Below are 26,192 nucleotides of genomic sequence, written 5' to 3' on the forward strand. Positions count from 1 at the left end.
TAATTTATTCTATGACCCATCACTCTGGGTTACCAAAACATCACCATCAGGATTTCCCTGAATTGCCTTCCATTACTACAAAGGAAATTGCATGTCTAAATCAGTAAGCTGCAGATCAGAAAAGCCCTGGGTCCTGATGGTGTTCCCCCCAATAAAATTATTCAAGAAACATCTGGAATAGTGAACCTCTCCTCTAGCTACCCTTTTTACTCTTATTGATTAAACTGGAAGGTTCTGCTCTGATAGATCCACACTTGATCATTGTATTACACTTGCCCACTTAGCTAAGAAATATAGAGGTGCTGGCAGGACTGTACTATGTCTTCATTGACTTAAAGGGGGCCTTTGACTCAGAAATTTATTGTGAAGTAATCTGGATAAGGTTGACAAAGACCACTTTTTCTTATTCGCAAACTCTATTCTTAAACTAGTTGCCAGGTGTTTTACTCGTGATATCCCCACCAACCAGGGGACGGGTCAAATAAGGATGTGTACTGGCCCCTTACTTGTTCAGTCTGCTTATGAATGACCTAGCACCTTCCTTGAGGACTGTGGATGGTCATTTCCTCAAACTTGGCCCTCACAACATTGCTTTTCTACTCTATACAGATGATGCTGTGGTGCTATCCTGCAGCCAATTGGGCCTCAAGTGCCTTTTGACTACATTTGTAGACTATTGTGAGTCCAACTTATTGTCCATTTTGAAAAGTCAACAAAAAAAATTGAAAAGCACCTGGAGATTTCACCATTTCCACTTTTCCCAGCACATGGAGATGTCACCATTGAAATACAAATCTATTGAACAAGTAAAATTCTACAGGGGTCATAATTCAGTACAAAAACAACAAATGGATTCATTATCAAAATCATGCCCCTTAATCTGGCAAAGTGTAGTATGTTGCCTATCATCTTCTGCTTTTATTTTCACAGGGGCCAATATGTCCTTGATGCATCTTCAGCACTAAACCCATAGCTCAGCTGCTGTATGGAATCCCTATTTGGATCAGTGCTTTTAATCAAAGGGTTGAGATTATTTAAGTACTATTCCTACGTTGTAACTTGGGCATCCCAACTTGTGTTGATATGCAGCCATGTGCTTGGAGACCGGTTTGTGTCTGTTAGAGATAAGGACCTGGCCCCAGACACTGAAGTTCTGGCTGTACATCCATTTTTTTTATCAGAACATTCTAGCTACTTATATACCACACTCTCAGATGCCTACTCTAGCAACTGGTTATATTTATTTCTAAGGAAAATCAAATTGATTGGAATCCCACTTGATTTGCTCTTTATGCTTGAGACACATCAAGCCTTTTGCTCACTGTGCCAGAGGTTAAAGGATATTGATAGACAATCCTTGTATACAATAGCAAATAGCACTTGCTCTTCTTTGGTCTTTGTAAGGCTACATATTTTTCCCATCTCGGAATTCCTCAAATTTGCTAGCTAGGTTTGACATCCTAAATACTACAGTTCTCTATGGCAGATAATTGCAGACTCCTTATGCCAAAAGGCTCTGCCCATGGTGGGCTAGAGTCCCAGAAACCATATCTCATGTTCTACTCTATTGTCGTCAGCATTGAGCAGAGGAATCTTCTAATTAGTCCCCTTATTCATAACTTTATTGGTTACCCTGACAAGTGGCTCATCTCCTATCTTTCCTCTGATCGAAATTCTTTTATCACCAAATTGCTAAGTTTCTTTTAATTCACCTGAGGTCACAGGTATAAACTGGAAAAAATTCCAGGTAACTTAGCAAAGTGAAAGATATGCTATTGTAATTATTTTAACTTCCTGCCTCTTTTTAACCTTGTCCTACAATTTGATATATAATTTTAATTATAATTAGTGCTCAATACAAGTTTTGATTGGTTCATTGAACTGTTTGAATTGACTGGAATGATATGGTGGTAATGGCTTTCACAGAGAGTTAAAATAATACTAGGATTGTTGCATCCCCCAATTTACTTTTAAGTAGAAGCACCTAAAAATTTCCCTGGGTTTTATCTACAGATTCACTTAAACATTATAGCAGATTTAAGATAATTATGACAGCATAAATATTGGCCAGACCCAATTCTGATGTGATAATTTAACAGTTGATTCTGAAAGATGTACTGTGATGGATTTAAAATTTACTAAATGATGTGTACCAGTGCCTGAGAAAATTTGATCAAGATAAAATTAAAAGTGGTTAAGTAATTGGTCACTTAACCACTTTTAATTGTATCATTCTTGATATGTGCCAGTGCCTGAGATAATTTGATCATCTAGTAAATTTTAAATCAATCATGTGAAAGTTGGATGGAAGAAAATTTAAATCAATCATGTGAGAACTGACAGGAAGAAAATTGATTAATTTGAAATGTTGTGTTGGAGAAGAGTTTTATGGTTACCATGAACTGCCAAAAAGAAAATCAGTGGATTTTAGATCAAATCAAGCCTGAATTTTCCTTTGAAGCTATAATTACTGAAACTGAACATTACTGTCACGTCATGAGAAAACAAGACTAAGTAGAAAAGACAGTAATGTTGAGAAAAGTTGAAGACAGTATGAAAAGAGGAAAACTTAACATGAAATGGATTGATTCAATAAAGGAAGCCAACAGCCTTAAGTTTGCAAGACCTGTCCAATGCTGTTTATTATAGAACATTTTGGAGGTCCTTCATTCATAATGTCACCAAAAGTCAGAAGCAGCTTGATGGCACATAGTGCACACAAGTGGTTGGTTAACACAGTAATATGAACTACACTTTATTCTAATAACTACATACACTGTTCTCAATTACATAAAATATGTATAGTCAGTGTATAGTCAGGAAGGGTTGAGAAACCCATTCCTTCTGCCATTTCAAAAGGCAGAGGGAGGCAGTAGCAGTACTGTTGAGAGAGAACATTATTACAGGCATGGTAGTGGATGCCTGCCAGTATTAGACCCTGGGCAGTTGCCCGTTTTGCTCATTGGATAAAATAACCCAGTTCAGAGCCAAATCTCATTTGCTTCATATACAGAATTTACAAAATATCACAAAAATAATTAGTGCCTGTCTGAAATCACAAATGATTTTGAAAATGTTTTGTTGTCAGGCATTGCCACTGCAAGTAATGTACTAGGTAATTATGGGAGAAAGAGGGTAACTTGGGCTGGTGCCAAATGGGTGGTTTAAGCCACTCCAGGGACAGCAGGGAAGCAGACAAAGCACGTCCAAATCCACGTATCTGCCTGCTGTTCCTCTCCTGCCATTGACCCGTCCCTATTGCAAAAGGCTGATCCAAAGAGATACCACTTACAAAGTGATACCTAATCACTGGGGCACTTCCGAGGTGCCTCCCCAGCTATCTAGACAACCGGGAAGTGCCCGGAAAGCGCCTAGAGAGTGGCAGACAGAGTGCACGAGTGCTCTAGACCTCAGTGGGTTGCTATGCCATAGACCTTATCCTCCAGGAAACTCAACTTTTTAGTCTAGAGATGAGTTGTAATTCTGGTCCTACCTGGAGGCTGGGATCCATATGGGCCACAACGCATTGTTGTGTTTATTGTATGTTTACATCAGAAGCTCCTTTGTGTAGTGAATACTATGCCCATTGTAAGAACCATGACCATTTTGGGCTGAGATTTGTTGGTTATTCTCAACCATTAGCTTCCTGGAAACACCTTCTTTTATTTTTAGCATTTTAAAAATGTTGTCATGGTGTGAACTTTTAGGCCAAAAGGTACTGGCTTGCAACGAATTCTAAAATTGGCACCACAAAGATGGGTGATGGTTTGCCATCCAGTTCTACAGACTTTGGTTAATGAAGATAATATTATCATCTGGTTGTTGTACAGTAAAAGGCCAAACACAACAACAAACATTGAGGTTTAGGAGAGGAATTTCTCATGTGTCTCCTTGTACTTTCTTATAGACCCACTGGCTGTTGCCCTATCGTCATGCATTGTTGAAGTCTTTTGTTTTCAGGCCAATTGGCAGTCTAGTGCCTCTTATTTGTGCTGTCCCTTTTATGTGTGTTATTTCTGCTCTCTTTATTTTCCATTGCAATACTGCCAGCATGGCTTTTACTACTATACTGCATTGTCTATCTTAGATCTACATCTACTGTTAACTTCGCAGCTGTCTGTAATTCAGTACCACGGTCTAGCCAGCATGTCCTCATTTCAAACATGCACCTTTAATTTTTACTTCCCAAGTGGGTAACTTTGCATTTGTCCTTGTGAAAGCTCATTTTATTTCTCACTGCCTGTCTTTTCCCTAATCTTTCTTTCTGTTCTTGAATATTAGATCTGCCTCAGCAGTATTCACTATTCCTTCCATGTTCATATCATCTGCAAATTTAATCAGTGTGCTTGCCATCCTTTTCTCTGGATAACGAATAAATATGGGGAAAAACTGGAATGCAAGTGATTTGCATGGATTCAGAAATGACAGTTAATATTGCAAAACAGTTCTTTTGTGCTTACAAATTGCAGCGATGTCAGATGGTTTGGTGATTTCCCTTTCTACCCAATATAATATGTACTCTAATATTTAGATACAACATAAAGGATATGGAAAAATAACATTACTGTTTAATTTCCTGTGTGTGTGGATGGTATGCTTAAATTAAAGTCTGATTTGCTTTCACTCATTTGCATGACAGTCTTCCTTCTGAAATGGCAGCCATCTTGCAAACTTAGAGTTTGAAAAAAGAAGTGCAAATTTGTTGCTGGTGCCTAGTAATTTGCTATTTTTCAACTCTAAGCAGGACTTATGTGTGCCTAAAAATCTGATGTTGGCACTTGGGAATTATTTTTCAAATCCTACTTACTTGCTTGTGTATCATGGTAGATAAAAATCAAAGTTATTAAGTGAGCTATGCTGTGCCTTCACCAAGTAACATTAACCAACCCAAAAACTCTTTAACTTTTATTCACTGTAATGCTGACCTACTTTACATGGATATTGCAAGAATTCAGCAAAACAAAGTGAGTGAAGGTGTTGTGAAGTAGTATGTATTATTATTGTTTAGTACCATTTAGTGAAGTATTGTCAATTGTATTTGGTTTCTTTAGGAACAGTGTAAAGCTTGTTCACATACAAGAGTATCATTGCAGCACAAAAGGCAGATCACTGGATTAAGAGAGAGAAAATCAAGATTAAATCTCCACTCAGTTTACTTGGTGGCTTTGAACATGTCACCTCCTCTCATATGTGATAGTGGAGAGGATCAAAAGGATCCCATACGCTATTAGTGAAATTATCATAATTTCACTAACACTAACCTGATCAGAAAAAAAATTGAGATTATGATAATTTCATGATTGTAAAATTTTGGCAGAACTGTGTGACTTCACAAATTTTCATACACTTCCAGCCTTCCCATCTCCATGAGTAAATCTCACATTTTTAAAAGGCAACATTTTATTCAGAATCTCAGATCTCAAACCAAGGATTGTCATTGCATTATGATATTAAAAATCAAAACTGAAGAAAGCTATTATTTACTTTTAAAATTCTAAAACATGGATTTCTGATATTACAAGGCTCTGAAATTAGCAAACTACTGTATGTCAGAGAAGTCATATATAGGGTCGGTTTTTAACTCTAGAGCCTTGTCCTTCTAAACATCATCCTCTGAGTTGAACACTGAATTGAACAGGCTCAGTGACCTGAGGTTAAAAAATAAAATTAGGTATATGAGACATTTGCTTAAAGTTGAAACAGAAAAAAAATACTGTGTTTGTGTAGCATCATATTTGCAAAGTGTTTACTAATAAAATAACAGGAAAAATTAATACCAACTTAAAGTGGTGGGATTTACAGAATGTAAGCCAAAGCATTACTGTACGTGATATGTAGCAGGCATAATCTTTTATTTCATTTTGTACTCCACTGGACATGGTGTGCGTGTGTTGGAGAAGACAATAATATCAAAATGCTGCCATTGTTTTTTGTTCAAGGCGATATACAACGTATTGGCACTTTACTTTGCAAAATGTTTAAGTAGGTTTTTAGGAAAGATGCCTTCCTTAATAGCAGAAGAAGGGGGGGTAGAGATGGAGATCTATTATCATAACGCTGTGCTAATGTAGGTTTTCAGTCATGTGACTGCAGAAAAGGCTATTATCTCAATGAAAAGGAAACTGCTTTTTAGAGCAGCCGTAGAACAGAAGCAGGAGGAATTTTCGAGTGTTCCACCATGCTGGATTGTCTATTTGATCAGCAGCTATAAGGATTAGTTGTGGCTAGTTTATCAGCTGTCATTAGACGCAGATGAGAGAGGAGATAAGCCGCTACGTGTGCACAGCCTCACTCAGCATGTGTTTTAGTTTACATCAAGACAATGTTGGTTTAACTTAACACAAGAAGGATATTCTGATATGTTTGTCTGTTCATTGCTGCTTGCTTTAATTAGCCAGTATGTGGGATGTGGATTTCCCTCCCCAACATATTGCAGGCTGAAGATAAAGGGAAAATAACTGATGAGATTTTATATTGAATTACCAAGTCTGTGGAAGATTATAAGGTGTGTTTCAGAAGTGCTATGACTTCATATTCGGTATGTTCCTGTTTTTTACGTTATGTAGAAGGTGCAGAGAATAACAATTGAGCAACGACATTCCTTAGCAAATGAAGAAAGATATTTCCAAGCATGTTCTTCAATTATTTTGTTTGTTTTTTGAAAGTGACTACTGATAACCTTGCCATTGCCTTCTGACAATTGTATTAGAGGCTAAAGATATGTATATATAGCTTGTAGTAGACAATTGTGATTACTAAGCATGTTTAGGAAGCCCAGCAAATAATCTCGACCTCGTGTATATAAGCTGTATTTTTCAAGAGGAAGAAGAGCTCAAGGATATGCATTGTTCTTGTATCGCTGTAATTACGATGCAGTATCTTGTGCTTAACTGGTAATTCCTATATACAGATCCAAGTAAAAGGGAATAATTTTTATTCTGATTTTTATGTTTGCTGACCCTGGGCTTAAAATAGGTCAAATGTACTGTTGTAGCAAATTTGGACATAAATCTGTAACTTAATTTTCTGATGCTCAGAGCTTCACTCTTTGTGATCTTGTGTACACAAAGCATGCAGTTAAACTTCATAGTGTGTATTGTATTATACTATACATTCTGATGCATTTAACGATATTGGCAGTTCTTACCTTTCTCTTAACCTTGAAGGAGAGAAACACTTACAAAGCTTGTCTTGATAAATATTGATAAGCTTCCTCTTAGTTAATCCAATATATCTGTAACTGTGGAAATAATGTTCCTACATGCCTTTCCCCCCATCCATGGAAGTGGTTCGAAGGTGGGCGTTGTCTAGTTAGCATCTTGTACAGTGCTGAACGTTTTTGTTAGTACTGTGCAGTTTTTTAGTAAGGAATAGTAGCATCTCGCCATTTCCCCCCTAAAAAAAAGGTACCCCTCCACACATGAATGATGGACTGTTTCAAATTCAAACTAAACCCAAGTTTTCAACCCTCCCCCCCTTTAAATTAAGGGAAATAATATAGCCTTTACTGTAATACAAAAAAAGCACTTGGTATATTATGCCGGATACATACTGAAATGGTGGTGATAGCTCTAATGCTTAGCATCTCTTCAATAATTGAGTTCCATAGAAACAGGAAATACCTTCACTAGCATTAAAACTGGGGGGTTGATATGTCACTCTCTGAGAGAATGGGAGGGGTAAGTATTTAAAACATTAACGTTGTATACATTTGATGATTATATGTTTTGAGTTGACAGACAGCTGCTGAATCCTAGTTTGAGTCTGAATGTTTTAGTTGCACAGGCAAGTTTAAAAAGCACAAGACAATTATACTTTTATTGTGCTTGTTATGAAGGGCGGTTCATTGTTTCATAACAAAACGTGGAGTTAAAATTGTTGGTACTATATTGATTGGCACCTAGAGACTTGCTTTCATATCTGCATGTGAAAATTGACCTGTCTAAAATTAAGTTGTTCTTATGTCCCAAGCCTGGAGAAATGGAAGGATATATTTATTTAAAGTTGTCCTTTTTTTAAAGGCCTGCAAGGAGGTTCCAGTATAGTGGGTGGGTGGGTGGGTGTGGGTGTGAAATTTTACAAACATGATTTCCTTTTCCCAGAGAGCTTGCAGTACAGCTTCCCAAGGAAGAATGAAGCGTGTTCCTTCTTATGCATGGAGCTAGACATAAGTGCAAAAGGATGATGCTCTTAGTTAGAGGTGGAGCCTGGATATCTCTCAAAATTACAATTAATTTCCAGGCTAAAAAGATCAGTTTTCCTGGAAAAAATGGCTGCTTTAGAAGGTGGACTTTTTGGCACTTTTCCAAAGTCCCTCCTCACCCCAACCCCATCGTCCCCAGGCTCAAAACCTGATCTCCAGGAAATGACCAAGGCAGACTTGGCAACCCTACTCTTCAAGCATAGTATGAAGGTTGCTACAAAGGCTACAGTTCCAATGGTTAATTTGAAAAACTTTCTGGATTTTTTCTTCCCATTTCCATTCCATTGTAGTTGTTCTCCAGACCTAACAAGTTTTGGTTTCATTGTCTTCTATAGCAATAGCATAATACTGCTATTGTCTTGACCCATGTACTTATATTTTCCCCCATACTCATTTGAAAAACATGACTTGAAGCACTTCTCTAGGTAATTCTCATTGTATGTACAACATTTTAGAGCTTCTCTTAAGTTTGTGCTTAAGCAGGGGTCCCCAACCCCCGGGCCGGGGACCAGTACCGGGCCGCAGACTGTTTGAAACGGGCCGCACAGCCCTCATGCAGCCTCGCCACCCCCCCCCGGTGGCGCCTCCTCTTCCCCCCATTTTCACTATTTTAAGGCAGGGGAAGAGAAGGAGGCAAGGGCAGTGTTGCTCACTGCTGCTGCTGCAGTCTTCCTGTCCATCAACTGATCGGCGGGAGGGGGTCGGCCTGGGAGGTGCTTCACAGCCCCTTCCCTGGCCTTAAAATGGTGAAAACGGGGGGAGGAGGCAAGGCTGCGTGGGGGGGGCAGCAAAGGAGGGAAGAGGAAATGGGGGGAAGGAAAATGGGGGAGGAGGAGGCAGCGAGGCTGTGGGGGGTGAAGGAGGGAGGAGGAAATGCTGTGGGGGTGGAGGGAGGCTGAATTGGGTGCCCCCACCCTGCCGGCCCTGGGGCCATGGTCAGCAGGCCGACCCTGGGGCCGGTCCCCAGGGCCAAAAAGATTGGGGGCCACTGTGCTTAAGAACCTCTTCCCACATATGGAATATGATTGGTCTATGAATAGTTTCAGTTAATGCACAATTGCTACTTTTGCCTCAAAAATACACCAGTGGCCAAAATGACAGTTTGACATGCTTTACATGTAACAGCAAATCAGTTTGTCATTATAGGAATGAACCTGAGGGATCCTTGAGCAAACACCCTCCTGCCCACTCCCTCTCATGCACTGCTTGGAAGTTAATTATCTCTGCTTTTGTGGCAACCAGCACTTATGTCTATATCTAAATCACAACCTATGGCATAAACTGGGGCAAGGAATCCTATTTTGTACGGAAGAGAAACCATAGCTGTAGGTTCCCACAGAAGTGGGAAATGATCAATTTTGGGGCTGTGCATGAAGGCATTAGAGAAGGGCATTAGTGAATTCAGGCCTCCATCAAGCTGATCTCTGTAAATGACAAACCATGTTTTTTTGTTATACATAGAAGCATGGTATGTTATAAATGAAAACTGGTTCCTAGTTTCGGAAAACTAGTTCCTGTTGTGAGCTTTCTTGTAGTATAACAGACTATATTCATGCTACTGATCAATACCCATTTTCTTGGTGAAGAAAAATCCTATATTTACTACTGTCTAAAAATCTTGTTTACTACTATATTTAGTTGTGTGTCAACCAGTGTTCCCTCTAAGCTAAGTCAGCGTTAGCTAGCTCACAGTTTTTTAGCCTCTGGCTCATACATTTTTGTTTTAGCTCAGGGAAGAAGGCCCCAGAGCAAACTAATGTATACAGTAGCTCACAAATTTAATGCTCACAAGACTCCAGAGCTTAGAGTGAGTATTGGTGTCAACCATCCTTCCTTTGGCTTCAGCCTGTAGTGTTGATGGTCTAGATCTGTATGAAATAGTTGCCCATATTTTTGTAATTTTGAAGTGCCCCTTGTATTCATATTTACTCTGAGCTACACCAGCCTTTTATATAGCTACTTACTTGGTCAGCTGTCTCTGTTCCACCATTTTTCTTCAATACAGGAAGACTTCTTTGAAGAATCCTGTATCTGGATTGGGGGGGGGGAGGAAGTGGGATCAGGCTCCCACCCTTCAGTGGTTCTCAGTGCCGTTGACAGAGGTGAAGAGCTTGGGGGTATTCCTGGATGCTGCCCTATCTATAGAGGTCCAGGTTGCTGCCACTACAAGGGCTGCCTTTTTCCATCTGAGGCGAGCTCAGCAGTTGGCCCTCTACTTTACACCCGTGATTTAGCCGCAGTGATTCATTAAACAATCACCTCCAGATTAGACTATTGTAACTCTCTCTATATGGGGTTGCCCTTGACTCTGCTCCGGAAACTCCAGTGGGTACAGAATGTAGCAGCCCAGTTATTAGCGTTGAGGCCTATATGGGTGTGAATGCATCCGGTGCTACGCGAACTGCACTGGCTTCCTATTGAGTACCAGATCCGTTTCAAGGTGTTGGTCATTACCCTTAAGGCCCTCTACGGCCTTGGGCCTGCATATCTTCAGGACCCACCCCGGGCTTTGAGATCATCCACAAAACATTTTCTCATGATCCCTGGTCCTAAGGATGCCCGATAGGCTTCAACGAGGGCCAGGGCCTTTTCAGTCTGGGACCCTACCTGGTTGAATGAGCTCCCACTGAAGATCTGGGTCCTGTGGGACTTATCCAAATTTCACAGGGCCTGTAAGATGGAGCTCTTCCGCCAGGCTTTTAATTGATCTAACAAGCGTCCTTTGAAATCTTTGCTTCCCCCAGCACCTTACTACCTATGTGCTTAAGTTGTGACAAGTGTTTGAATTATAGTCTTAAGCGGTGCCAATTATCTGAAGCTGTGCCAAAGCTGTGTCAATTAGCTGAAGCTGTACCAACTGTTTGAACTGTGGGCACAGGCTGTGCCAATCATCTGAGTTATGGTCTTTCTGATTTAATTTATGCGTATTATTGATATGCCTCATTTATTGTTATTGTAATGTTTTTGATGTTGTAAGCCACCCTGAGCCCACTTTGCAGGATAGGGCAGAGTATAAACTGCAAATTAAATTAAATTAAAAATTGATTGAGAAAGACTTTTGGTGAGCAGAAAAAAGTCTTTGGAGCCAATCCTAAAAAAATTCCTCTAGGTGACCAGGCAAATAATAAAGAAAATTGCATGGTTTTTTCCTCTCCCACCCTTGGCCATTTAGACCTTAAACCCCTCATAAATATATGCAGGAAGTATTGGTTGTTTTCCAGATAGGTTCCATGTCATTTGAAGGTTCACATTCGTCAGAACAACTTAGTACTGTACCTAGGAGTTTCAAGACAAGATGTTAATGCTAACAGTCCTACACTGTCCAGATGAATGGTCTTCAAGAACCATCTTTGCATCCCCTGAATTTGGGCACTGCTATTGGTTTATGACCTGCCCAGTGGACGACATTGGTGGGCACCAGAGATGGTTATGTGATATTGTTTTAAATTTTTAATCTGTCATTAATTATGTTTATTGTTACTGCTCTTCTTGCTGTGACTCGCCCTTAGCCAGCTTGTGGGGAGGCAGGGATATAAATTCAACAATAAATAAATAAATGCATTAACAGTATCCTCTGTCCAACTCTATAGTAAATGTGTATGTTTTAAACTGACTTCTGAAAAATTGAATTTGGGGGAGAAAGGTAAAAGTGAAGTTGAATATAAAAGTAGGTTTTATACAGAGTGGTTCTGAATCTGAATTCTTGGGTCCTTTTGTTTACAACTTCAGCATCTGTTCTTCTCCTATAGGTGTTGGCAAACTAAGGATGCCAGATTCAAATGCCACAACTTTTTGGGAGTGGGATGGAGTACCACAACATGCTGATGTCATGTGGAAGTGATGTCAGCACGTCAGGGCCATCACACACAACATCCCCAATGTGCTGATGCCACTTGCATGTGATGTCAGTGCATCACATTTATTTCTGGCGATGTTAGTGTTTGGGGGGGGTAGGATTTCTTCCTGCTGGCCACCTGGCCTTCTGCGGGCAGAAGCCCAAACAGGGGAGTGGCAAACCAATGGCAAGCTGTAAACCTGTATCTGAAATGCACTACTTTAAACTGCAGGCAGAAGCTCACAGGATAATGCACCAAATAATTTTGTTCTTCATATAGAAAACTATGTAATGGAGAACAGTCTATCACATAACTTCCAGTTTTGCAGTCTAAATTGATACAGCCCAGGTAGAGATAAAGTTACAAAGGACATAACTGAAAACAGCCATTGATTATTACTCTCTACAGATGCAGAATGACTTCCTCTCAATATATAGTAAAATATTTTGCACTGGGAAATAAATTGAAAAGCATTTCAGTTTCATACCAGAAGTCACTATGATGACTGTATTAGAAATGTTCAACATCAGTGCTGCTTAGTAAATTAGAGTCCCTAGGTTTGAGCTGCTGGTCCTTAGCAATGGGTATGTGTTATGGCTAGTACTCTGAGGAATCTGGAAACTTTGACCATAGCTGATGGCAGCTCTACAAGCTCCCACATTTTAAAAGAGGTGGAAGTTGATTCTTTTTCCTTCTTTTGAAGTGGGGAGTCCCTGCTCTAATTAGAAAAACTAGAAAACTGAGGGCCTCCATCTTCACATTATCTGGATGGATGCAGAAAGAGTTTGCTCTCTGTTTTTACAAAGTAGTCACAGACCTTCCTGGAAAACCCTTGTTGGACGTTCATGGATCCATTGACACTAGTATACCAAATGCTGTGATGGTGCATATTGATCACATTTTTTTGAAAATCTGACATCAACGTTCTACAAAACAGAAGTTCTCTGAGTCGGGGTGGTCCAGGGGGGGAGATCCCTCTGCCGGCTCTTGATGGGGTGTCACTAATCCTGGCCCCCAAGGTCAAGAGCTTGGGTGTGCTCCTGGAGTCCTCTCTTACAATGGAAGCCCAGGTAGCAGCCGCTACTAGATCCGCCTTTTTTCATCTTCGGTGGGTGCGGCAGTTGGCCCCCTTCCTGGAGCGCAACGACTTAGCACTGGTGATCCATGCTACGGTCACCTCAAGAATAGATCACTGTAATGCTCTCTACATGGGGCTACCCTTGGCGCTGACCCAGAAACTACAGCTAGTGCAGAACGCTGCAGCGTGGCTACTAATGGGGCTCCCCCGGTGGGAGCACATTCGGCCAATGCTGAGAGAGCTGCACTGGCTACCTATTGTGTTCTGAGTCCATTTCAAGGTGTTGGTATTGACCTTTAAAGCCCTGTATGGTCAGGGGCCTGTCTATCTGCGGGACCGCCTTTCCCCACAAGTTCCCCGGAGAGCACTGCGTTCAGGGACAAAAAATCTGTTGTCCATCCCTGGACCAAGGGAGGCTAGGTTGCGGCAGACGTGAGCTAGGGCCTTCTCGGTGGCAGCACCAGAATTGTGAAATACTCTCCCAGAGGCCATATAGGCCCTGCGGGATCTTTCTACTTTCCGCAGGGCCTGTAAGACTGAACTGTTTCAACAGGCCTTTGAGAACTAACCTAATTTGGGAGAGAGCTGCCACTCTACACCGTTACAGAGTACCATGATCACCATTTACATTGATATCTACGTCAAATTATATTATAGTGATACAGCACCAAAAATGCAATGGAATGTTTTAAATGTTTAAGTGTTTTAAATAATTTTAAATTATAGTTTTTTATTGGTTAAATTGACACAGATATTCCCAGGTATACAGTGAATGAGACCACTTGCGGAGAGGGCGGGATAGAAATTTAAAGAAATAAAATAAAATGTATTTTTTACAATTTCAGGGCTGTTGTACCAACATAATTTAAATATTTGATGCAACTATAGAGATATTTTATGTCAGACTGAAAGTTATTTTTAAAATTTATTTTGCTGTGAATTTACAGCTTTTTAATGGTGATTACATAGGGTTTTCAAGGTGATAGACATTGAGAGGTAGGTTTGCCATCTTATGCCACTGCATAGCAGCCCTAATTTCTTTGATGGTTTCCCACCCAATAATAACCAGGACTGACCTTACTTGGCTTCCAAGATCTGATGAGGTGAGGTAGCCTGGGCTATCCAGGTCAGGGCAAAAATTATTTATACAGTGTGCAAAAAAAAATGTACATCCTTCTATATAAAATTCCTAAATGTTTTCAGCAGAGTTTTTGGAGAAAGAGAAAATAAAGTGAAAGTGACTATTTCTAGCAGAAGTTCATTGGCTGTATTGTGGGCTCTGATTGAGCATTTTCTTTCTTGGAATTTTTGTGTCAGGAACAAGTTTTGTTTAAAAAAGAAGTTTTAAAAATAGAGCATTTATATCCTGCCCTTCTACCTAATATTACCTACAAAAAGATAAAACTATTTCGAACAGGAAAAATTACTTTTAAAAATTGGTACTGCGGAGCCTGTCCTGACAGTAAAATCCCAATTCTAGATTTCTTCCTTTTAAAAGTTACATACAGTAAATTGGAATCAAATATAACTTTGAGTTATTGTGCCATTAGGCACAAAGGTCTCATTCACTGTATACCTGGGAATATCTGTGTCATATGGCTGTATCATGAATATATTTAATTATGCAAAGTTGCCTGGAGTGCAGTTTTTATTTCATGATTTTTACTTGTCACTGGGTGGGCATTTGAAGATGGGCCGTAGTAGATTCAGGGTGTAAAGAACCACTGCTGAATTGGTTCCTCTCCCACCAGTCTTCTCCACCTAAAATGTGAAATGCTCCCTTTCTGTATTTTTTTAATTATTTCTACAATATACTTTTTATGATGGGGAAACCAGAACTGGATGTAGTATCCCAAATGCTATGAAAAAGCATTAATATACTTTCTGGTTCTTTTCCTATTGATATCTAAAGGTTGCCTATTCCATCTCTACTGCATACTGATGCACACATCTTTTTAAATTGAGCTATTGATCAACCCCCTGAGATCTTTCCTTGGCCAGTTCTCACCAACTTAGACCCCATCCGTATACATGTTGAGTACACTGCTGCACTTAATATATTTAAAAGTCTGTTACAAGTTGTGCATTAGAAATGAAAGAATGTAAAATGCTGAGAATGGTATGTGCAGTTGATATATACCTCAGCACAGCAGCAAGTAGCTATGGAATCAAGTTTGTGGACAGCTACTAAAAACACTAGTATGTTTGAGTGGGTTTTAACTTCTAGTAGATAAGTTGCACAGTTTGTACTTAGCAGAATAGTATGAACATGCTCTATTTGTTTACAAATTGATTTAAAAATGGTTATAATATTTTAATGAAATTTTAAACATCTACCAGTTAAAAATGGATTCATTTTGAATTTATGTTGGATATCAAAAGTGCACTTTTCAGTCAGTTGATCTATTTCATACATCTCTATTTTTGTATGTAGTTCGGTTTACCATTTCATCTGCATAGGGCTTTTTTTTAGTAGAAAAAGCCCAGCATGAACTTATATTAGGCCACACCCCCTGACACCAACCCAGCCAGAACTGCGTTCCTGTATGTTTCTGCTCAAAAAAAGCCCTGCATCTGCATAATAAATTTCTTTCTATTCAGTTGTTCAGTGATATTTTCACATAATTTCAGTGATGTGCAGGACCGGTGCATGGGGTTCTGCCGTGCCCCCCCCCCATTCTTGTGGATTTTGTGTGCATGCTTGTGCACGTGGGGCACAATAACATCACTTTGTGACGTCATTGTGCAGGACCACCTGGCTTGGGGTTTTAGCAGCACTCTGCCGCTATTGGATTGAAAGCTGCTGAGCAGCACCTTCATGCAAAGACACTGCACAGTCGCTTTCAACCCAAAAGCAGCCAGGTGCCACTAAAACACAACCCTCTCTGAAGTCTATAAAAAGATCTCCGTGCTCAGATGCTCAGAGCACAACTTCGGAAGAGGAAAAAAGGGGGGGAGGAAAGAGGTACGCTTTGCTGGCGTGTAAGTGCAAAATTGCACGATGCAATTTTGATTTCTTTTTTTGAGCCCAAGTACAAAAGCTTTTCTTTTGGAGAGAGAGAGAGAGAGAGAGAGACTTTGATTGATGATCCAGCTCTCTTCCAGCTCAAAGTCAGCGAGCCCCCCCCCCCCCCGGTTTTGCAGAGGCCAAATTAGCAGCAGCAGCGGCGGTCAAGTAAGCTCGAGATGCTGCAAGCATGCCGGGATTGGGGTCTCTCTCTCCCACTGGGGGAGCCCAAGGCTCCAGTGGTCCCCTGAGGTGCCACAGCCGCCAGGCTCGACCCCGCCAACTTTTCACCTTGTGCTGCTGAGGCACCTCAGAGCGATTACATCCTCCTCCTCCCGAAGTCCCTTTTGCTGAGCCACCAGCCCTGGCCACCCTTCTGCTAAAGGACGGCTGAGAGGAACAGCCAGGAAGATGGCGGCGAAAGCAAAGGCGCCGTGCTCTTCAGAGGCTTCCAAGGAGAGCGTAGGGGAGTAAGGGGGTGTCTCATAGAGCACCAGGTGGGGTGGCACCCTAGGCAGTCGCCTACCCCGCCTACTTCAACGCGCCGGCCCTGGTGATGTGGTAAATAAGGAAATAAAGAAAGAGAGCGAGATATAAATCCAGAACAGAAGGTATTGGAATATAGAGACTTTCCTGACAGTACTTAGCTACTTTACTGTACTATTTGAAATTGTGCTGTGCTCTTTTTTACTATTTGAAAGGCGCCGTGCTCTTCAGAGGCTTTTTTACTATTTGAAAGGCGCCGTGCTCTTCAGAGGCTTCCAAGGAGAGCGTAGGGGAGTAAGGGGGTGTCTCATGGAGCACCAGGTGGGGTGGCACCCTAGGCAGTCGCCTACCCCGCCTACTTCAACGCGCCGGCCCTGGTGATGTGGTAAATAAGGAAATAAAGAAAGAGAGCGAGATATAAATCCAGAACAGAAGGTATTGGAATATAGAGACTTTCCTGACAGTACTTAGCTACTTTACTGTACTATTTGAAACTGATGATAACTGAAAATTCCATTGTAAGTTTACTTTTGCATTACATTGCATGCATTTAATCTTACTTTCATGGTCTGCTATTCAGTAAAAAATGTATTTATCTAATAACCTAGTTATTGGTTAAAGTATTCAGATATCTTCTTCCCACCTATGTTAAGAAGATATTTTCTTGGTATGAAGCAAGTGCTTTATATCTTGATAAAAAGCTTTAAATTATTCATTTACAACCAGGTTAGAAGTACCACTTGCTAGTTGATTAGTGTGTTTAATGTATAGTTTAAAAGGTTTAAAAATAGAGCATTTATATCCTGCCCTACCAGTACTGGTTCCTGGTAGATTACAGCCAATAACTTTCTTTAGTTGAGCTACGGGTATTGTAGTTTTGAATAATGGGAACCTTACCTGGGAAAAGTTTTTCTTCAATATTTTTTTTAAAAAATTGCAGTATTTTATAAATGCTTAATACAGATCATTTATAGAATATAAAGTAAAAGAAAAAATTGTTAACAATGCTAACAATGGTTTTAAAGAAGTATTATAAGAAAGCTAACAAAACAAATGGGGAAAGTTTTTCATGAAGTTCTGTCACTAATAGGTAATTCTGCCTTGCTCCCCACCCTTCATTTTAACAGCATTTAGGCTAATTATCGCAATTGTGATGTTTATGTTTTAAAAAAATCTTCCATCACTTTCAGAATAAGTGGCAAAATCAAAATGCTTTCTTGTTACTCAAAGAATGCAATTTCGTTTTCTGTTACATTGTTAAAACCTTCTTCAGCTATTCTGGGGCTTATTAGATGGGCTTATTAGATGTGGCTGATGTAGTCTAATATATAAGCAGCTCAGTGAATAGCTATATTAAGAATGGTAGCCTATAGAAATACAGAAGCTAGAAGCCATTTTGTGCTGTTGATGTCAGACTAGCTAATTTTTCCCTGCTTGTAGTTATAGCATGAGGCAACAAAATGATACTTAGATACTGAAGATCTCAGTATTTGAAAGGAAGGCTTTTAATATAAAGACAGATGTTAAAGCATGCTTTTAAGTATCAGTAATCCTTATAATGAATCTCAGCCATATATCTGGTGGTTGCAATATGTGGTAAGGAGCTCCTGCTGCCCATTTGCAGCCTAATGTGTTTATTACATTGTCTTCCAGTAGCATCTGTGTGTTAGCTAAAAAATTAATGAGCATTATTGGCTTTTAGTCAGGCAGTGGAAGGCACATTCTCTTTTCTAATCCACCACTTTAAAACTGTTTATAGTAAAAATCAGTATGACAGAAACATAGTAAAGTGAGATAAACTCCTCTAGCTAATCTTTTATGCTTTGTTATAGCCTTAGCCTTCAACTGGTGGTTTACTGTTAGGGTTGCCAACTTTGACTTCAGGAATTCCTGGAGCTTTGGGAGTGGAGCCTTGGGAAGATTGGGTTTGGGGAGGGGAGAGATCTGACTAATTGTATAGAGTCCAACCACCACATCTGCCATTTTCTCCAGGGGACAAGGGTGACTGGAGATGAATTGTAATTTCAGAAGATTTCCAGGCCATTCCTGGAGGTTGGCAAGCTTACTCCAGAGCCATATTTTGGTCAGGTAAAGGGAATAAGGGTAGAACAAGTTTTGTCTGTGTAAAGACAGTAAAAATGACACAATAAAAATAGATCCCACAATGTAGGTCAGAATTAAAAGTATTTTCTGGGGAAATTTTATTATGCTTCTCTTCTTAACAGTGCAAACAGTAGTGGGTTTTTTCCCATGAACTAGATGTAGTGTTTGCAGCCCTCTTGTTTGTGTATCTGTACACTGACTTTCAACTAAAAAGTCCCAAGGCATCTGTCAAGGACTCCAAGCCTAAGCCTCATGGGTTCCCAGAGCTAGTGCACACAAGAGAACAATACTTGTAAAAATATATGAAGTTTATTTGAATAATTTTCATAAATAGTTTTATGAAACTACCACTCTAAAATCATACAGCAAAAGAAAGCAACCCCCCCCAAAAAACTATTTAACACAACCGAAACCTGCATTGGATGGCACAGCCTTAAAGTCTCGAAGTCAAAGGTCATAACTTAAGCATCCTCTACATTGCTATCCATTGCAATATGAGCATATCATAGTCTAGGCCTTTAATCCATCAGAATCCAAGCTAGTTTTCATGCTCAGACTCTTAACCCAATTATAGTTTTTTTGACTATAACCAGCATCAGGTGATGATGGCAGTCCAGTCAAGACATGTTTTTGCTGAAATCCTCTAGAAAGTTATCACTCCTGATTCCCCCCTCCCATTCTGTGGGGCACAGGTCTCATGAATTATTGCATTCCTAACTTTGGCCTTGGAGATGATAAGGGCCATGTAAGCAGAGAGGCCCAATTAGCAACACCTGCAAGATGGAATAAGCCTGTTACTATTTACATTAACCCTTGGGAGGAATCGGGGTGCTTTGCCTTATAGCAACTCACAACATAATGAATATAGTAAAATTAACAAAAAGGCAATAAAATACAATAAAATTCAGTTAAAGTAAGGTAAAAATCAACACAATATAGTAAAAATGTCACATCTCCCCATCATCTTAGTGGGGAGATCTCGGTGGGGTAGGGCGGGATATAAATCGAATAAAATTAAAAAAAATCATCTTAGGTAAACTTATCAGAATAGTTTTTCTGCCCTCACCAGTGGCAGCCAGTAATGTGAAGTACTGGGTGGAATGCATGGCATGATAACACTAAATTCATGGTGGCTGAGAAAGGACAGTATAGTGAGAGCAAATCACATTTTTCTGCTGTGGCCCCAAGTATGGTTTCTCTCATGGCCCATAGAGGCCTGCTTCCCCCCTTGATTCCAGATGTACCCCCTTGGTTTAAAACTTTGTGCCCCAAATGTTCTAGAACTACAAGGAAGGATTCAGGTAAAAGTTTCTACACAATTTGTCTTGCAACAGCAGGAACTTTGATACTAAATCTACCTGACCATTTCGATTATAGACAAGGATTCTGGTATCCTCTTGAGTGTCATGTCCCTGGTTCTACCTTCAGATTTGCTTAAATCAGGGTTCACCAAGTTCTATATTCCTGGATGACCACTCTATTCTTTAAACAGTGGTCTAGGTGCTAGAAGTGCACATGTGTGTGTGTATCCTCTTCACAAGTGCCAAGGCTCACAATAGTTATGGAACATGTGTACTCAGACATAGCACTCAGTATTCATATATACCAGGGGTGGCCAAACTGTAGCTCGAGAGCCACATGTGATTCTTTCACACAGATTGTGTGGCTCTTGAAGCCCCCACTTCCATGTCAGCTGGCTTGGAGAAGGCATTTGTCTCTTTAAATCACTTTGCCAAGCCAGCTGGCGGCTTGGAGAATGCAAGTTAAAGTTGCTTTCTTTTGCCTCTCCCTCTCTCTTCTCTATTTTCCTTCCTTCCTTCCTTCCTTCCTTCCTTCCTTCCTTCCTTCCTTCCTTCCTTCCTTCCTTCCTTCCTTCCTTCCTTCCTTCCTTCTCTCAAACATCTGATATTCATGTCTTGTGGCTCTCAAACATCTGAGATTTATTCTGTGTTGCTCTTACATTAAGCAAGTTTGGCCACCCCTGATATGTAACATGTTATATAAATTTTTTTGGGAGCCATATGGGATCCACTGAGCATGCCATCTTAGGTTTAAGTGTAGTAGGCCTTGTGTGTCAAGGAAGCATTACTTCATAACCCTATGACTTTGTGTTAAACTTTTTTTACTCTGAAAGTAGGTAACAGTAAGCTGTGTGTACTTACAAATGTATCTGTAGACACGAGCTGCTAGCAAAGAGCCTTTATTTCATGCAATGAATAGTGATGATTGTGTAGAATGGAGGTTTTGAGTAGATACAGATGTTGTAAAAATATTAAAGTTTTCTGAAAATCAATAGACTGTTTTTAAAAAGAACATTAAATAATCATCCTAGGATGTGAAGGGAAATACTAGAAATTTTGGTACTGGATTTTATGCTTGTATTGGCAGGGTTACAGCTCAAGTAAGATAATGCATTACACTTCCAATGATTTTCTGTTATGAATAGTATTAATTAATTTGTTATGGCTGATATGATTTGTGCAACTACAGTACAGGTAAGGAAGCACTTAGCCAATGCAAGACTATTTATTTTCTATGACATTTTGCAGTGTTGCAGTTGGAGCTCTTATTTGATTAACTTCTGTTCTTACCTTGGCATTAACTAAACATTTGTTTTGGATTTTATTATTTGTATTTTTATAATTCCATGGATGTCAGATATTACCACACAGCTGTGTGAAATTGTGCAATGAAAGTAGAACTTTCAGAGAAGGCACAACTGCCTCCACATGGGGTTGCTTTATTTTTCCTTCTTGTCTGGTAACAAACAGCAAAATAATACCATTATGTGATAGCAGCAATTTAAAAAAGGGACCAGTACTCCTATAAAGTTGTGCCAGTTTTACCAATTCCGCCTTCAGGACTTGTAAAAGTCTTGAAAAAAGATTCTGGTACTCAGTAACAGTCACAAAAAAAGTCCTGTGTGATGCTGATCCTGCAGTAAGAATTTCTACTCCAATTGTCAGGATGCTTTTTGCCAAGGGAAGAAAATTTTTTATATGATAGGATCTTGTCACAAGGGCTGCTAACAGACGATCATTTAGGGGCAGATTGGAGGTGGCCCAAATTGGGCTGGCCCACAAATAGCTGCCCTGAAGCCTCCACACGCTCCCTGGTGAGGCAGTCCCATCCCATCTGCAAGGCAACTTGGCGGATTCAGACGTAGAGGCACTCAGAAGCCAGACTGTTCTTTTTCTCCCCCAAAGAGTCAAGCACTGGTGTGCTCATGCACTCAAGCGCTCTGGCAAGTTTTTTTTTTTTTTTAAAGCCAGAAATGGCTTGGAGTGGCTTGGCAGTTTCACATCACCAAGGCGCCTCACTTGCACCGTTCTGCTTCCAGGCGCTGAGGAGGCGACTGGTGTGCAGCTCAAATATTTGCTGCCACTTTGACTGTAGCTTTTTGAGCCGCTCTGAGGCCACGGGAGAACGGGGTGATGGGCATCAGATGTTTGTGTGTGGAAGGATTTTTTGGGTCGATTTCTTAGGCGTCTCTGAGATGGCCCAAAGTGCCAGTCTGTAATCACCCATATTGTCTTTTACTAGGTATTACCAGAAAGATGACACAAATGACTATATTAACCATCCTCACACACAAAAACATCTGCCGCCCGTCCCCATGTTGTCAGGTTGTGCCCAGATAATGTATTTGTAAATGATAGTGACTAAACAAAATGTAAATGATAGTGACTAAACAAACTGGTTCAGGTAGCTGGCTCCAGGCTGACTCAGCCTTCCATCCTTCCGAGGTCGGTCAATTGAATCCCCAGCTTGCTGGGGGGAAAGCGTAGATGACTGGGGAAGGCCATGGCAAACCACCCCATAAAACATCTGCTGTGAAAGCAACGTCACCCCAGAGTCGGAAACGGTGGGGGGACGGTGGCTCAGTGGCAGAGCATCTGCTTGGGAAGCTGAAGGTCCCAGGTTCAATCCCCGGCATCTCCAACTGAAAAGGGTCCAGGCAAGTAGGCATGAAAAACCTCTGCTTGAGACCCTGGAGAGCCACTGCCAGTCTGAGAAGACAATACTGACTTTGATGGACCAAGGGTCTGATTCAGTATAAGGCAGCTTCATATGTTCATATGTGCTTGCCTTCTACACTGTTGTATGGTACATAAGGCATAATGATTCTTGCTAAGATATTCTGATGGTGATTGTTAAAGATGCATGCCCAGAACTACAAATGTACAGAAACTGCACTGTTCAAACATGTGCTGTTGTGTCTAGTAAATTAACAAGTATGAGAATACCCTCCATAGATTTAACGCATTGTACCTTATTTAGTTCTTCACTTCTAAATACTTTCCTACACCGGCTCACCACATAGTCCATTTAATCAGCTTAATGTATAGACACACGGTTAGAGCAAATGACAAGATGTGCTGCTAGTCATATGTATATGAACTGAACTATATCCCCTGTCTTATCACAAACGCAGGTCAACATATTGATTATTCTGTTTTTTTCATTAACTTGAAAACTTAGCATAGATTGCTAAATTAATGTAACTACAAAAAGAAAACTCTTCATATTTTGTAAGCTGTTTAAAGATACATCTTAGTCACACATTTTGAAAAGCTTTAAAGAAGCATAAAGTTAGAAACAAAGAATTTCTTGAAGCACAAGTAGAATTTCTTCTACTTGTACAGTAGAAGACAAAGTCAGGATGCAGAATGATCTTGCCAGGCTGAAAAACTGGGCTAAAACAAATAGAATTAATTTTAGCAGGATAAATGTAAAATTTTGTATTTAGATAGGAAAAATCCAATTCATAATTATAGGATGGGGGAGGCTTGTCATGGCAGTAATATGTGTGAAAAAAATCTAGGGGCCTCAGTGGCTCATACACTGAACATAAGTCAGCAGTGTGATGCAGCGACTAAAAATTCAGTTTTGGGTTGTATCCATGGAAGTATGGTATCCAGATCATGCAAAGTGATGCTATCACTTACTCTGCTCTGATTAGAAGACCTGGCATATTGTGTCCAGAGGAGGGCAGCGAAAATGGTGAGGGGTCTGGAGACCATGTCCTATGAGGACAGGTTGAAGGAGATGAGTATCTTTAGCCTGGAGAGGAGAGGACTGACAGGTGATAATGCTCACCATCTTCAAATACTTGTAGGGCTGTCATATAGAGGATGGTGCTGAGTTGTTTTCTGTTGCCCCAGAAGGTCAGGCCAGAGCCACTGCATTGGAATTGAATCAAGAGTTTTCAGCTAAATATTAGGAAGAACTTCCTGACAGAGCAGTTCCTCAGTGGAACAGGTTTCCTTAGGAGATGGTGGGTTCTTCTTCTTTGGAGGCTTTAAACAGAAGCTAGATAGCCATCTGACAGCATTGCTGATTATGTGAAAGTAGGGGGAGGTATTTGTGAATTTTCTCTGGTGGGTTGGACTAGATTACCCTGGAGGTCCCTTACAACTCTTTAATGCAGTGGTTCTATGATCTACATTAATTCTACTTCTGTTGTGTTTTTTCTTACTGTTGGAAGATTGGGGTTGTAGAGGAAAATGCTTCGGGTTGAGCTATGTACCAGTTAATATAAAAGGGACACTAGCAATAAAATCCTTTCCTGGGAGTATAGAAATTATTCTGGTAGGACACATGAATACAGGTAATTTTGTTGGATGGAAAATCTGAACTGAGTCTTATTTATGATATTTTTTTACTCCACTTTCCTCCCCACTGAGGACCAAGTGAGTTACAGAAAACATCAATACAGTTTCTTTTTTTTAAAAGTTTTCATTTTATTTTTTACCTGTATTGACAATACAGAATAGATATAGGGAGAAACATTTTAACAACCTCCAATATAAATTACTAAGCATATAAGCACAATAAATAATGTATAATATAACTATAAAAATTCAACATAATGATATAATCAAGTGTAAAAGCCTACTTCATGTAACCAAGTTTACTAACCAAAATAATACACAAAACATTTGTTTCAAAAACTGATTCTGAGGCTGTCTGACTGCACCCCAAATATTATGATGATGATAAGAAATATGAAATAAGAAAGAAAGTGAATTAAGAATAACATAAAAAATCCTAAAAGAAGTAAGGTATAAATAAGATTAATATTTATTCCTATTCAAAGATTTAGAGAGAAAGAATTTGTCTATAAGTTGAGTTGCCTGATAGGATATCATGAGCTGAAATATACTCCATAAATGGGAACCATTTTTCTTCAAAAGAAGTAGATTTAGGGTTAATGTCCGATTGGGCTATTTGTTCTGTGATTTTCTTCCATAATAATTGGTCCCGTATCAATACAGTTTCAATACACAAAATGCCGTGTAAATAAAAGGTAAAAGTACATTAGATCTCCTGGGCTGGATTGCAGTCCACTGGAATGGTCCATCAAGGCCAAAAGGCTCATAGCCAAGTTTCAGTCCCTGGAATAGGAGTGGAGTGAAAGTTAAGCCTAGGTCTTAAACTACTGGCAGCCATTTTCACCCAATTTCATTCCAGACTTATAAATTGGTGGGACAGTTAAAAATATGAGATGAAATGACTAATGAAAATTGTTGAAACATCCATGGAGAAAAAAAGAACCATGTATTCTGAAGCTAAGTATTATGCTTTCAATAAAGTTTATTCACAGCCTAAGGCAGCATTTAAAATGGTAAAATCATACAAAATTTAAAATGGTAAAATCATACAAAATTAAAATTGAATGACAATAAAATGGGAGATAAAAAAGCATAAAATACTGTGAAACTACAAATATAACAAAACGTGGCACTTACATCAAACAGATTGGTAAAGGTGTTTAGCCATTTCCTGTCTGAGCTATTAGTGTTTTTCTTATTCTTGAGGCAAGCCAGCCAAATTTTGCTAATTTGTATGTAACCTCAGGGTTCTTATCGTCAAGAAGTTTCTTAAGTATTATGCTTTCCTTTTTTTCAGTTGCTGATATGTGTTTAAGATGAGTGGCATTGGCGAAAACTCTTCTGACCCAGCCAGGGCAGAGTCAAGAAAACGCAAGGAATGTCCTGATCAGCTTGGACCCAGGTACATTAAAATGTTATGCTAAAACCTGATAAACTAAAACACTGTATATGAATTTGTTGGGGTGTATAGAAATAATGGAATGGTTTAAGCAGTTTCATATAATTTTTATTTGTTAAAACATTCCTCAGTGCAGCTCATAACATTTTTAAAGGATCACAGTAGTTCGCAGAAAAACACAGTTAATACAGCCAAGCAAAAAAGTGAAGCATTCAAGAACCATTGACAGCAAGTCTTGAAAATCAGACACCTGGTGATATCTAAGAATCATTTACAGTTTTAAAAAATGTGAATAAACACTCTCCAAAATAACATTGTGTTCTTATAATACTGATTCTTTGAAATGTTTCTAATTTGCAAGAAAAAGTATCCTAAATCATTGTGGTTTAATTACACTCCCAACCCCCACCCAATCATCGCATTATGCCCCAGATACAGATAATACTATAGCTCAGCTCAGAATTA

At 39.7% G+C, this 26,192-nt stretch overlaps 1 protein-coding gene across 5 annotated transcripts in view; it reads left to right on the top strand.

Moving 5' to 3' along the window:
* Positions 1-26,192, top strand: part of NCOA2 (nuclear receptor coactivator 2) — a 194,337-nt gene that overhangs the window by 80,537 nt on the left and 87,608 nt on the right. For 4 of the 5 annotated variants that reach the window (XM_060243657.1, XM_060243660.1, XM_060243659.1 and 1 more), the window contains exon 3: positions 25,626-25,730. In XM_060243657.1, coding sequence (XP_060099640.1) covers positions 25,645-25,730 — 86 coding nt within the window. In that variant the 5' untranslated portion in view covers positions 25,626-25,644. Of the gene's footprint in view, positions 1-6,198; positions 6,539-25,625; positions 25,731-26,192 lie in introns of those variants that run through there. The other variant, XM_060243658.1, reaches the window with a different exon arrangement.

The sequence above is a fragment of the Heteronotia binoei genome, chromosome 7 (genome assembly GCF_032191835.1).
Source record: "Heteronotia binoei isolate CCM8104 ecotype False Entrance Well chromosome 7, APGP_CSIRO_Hbin_v1, whole genome shotgun sequence".
Lineage (NCBI taxonomy): Eukaryota > Metazoa > Chordata > Lepidosauria > Squamata > Gekkonidae > Heteronotia > Heteronotia binoei.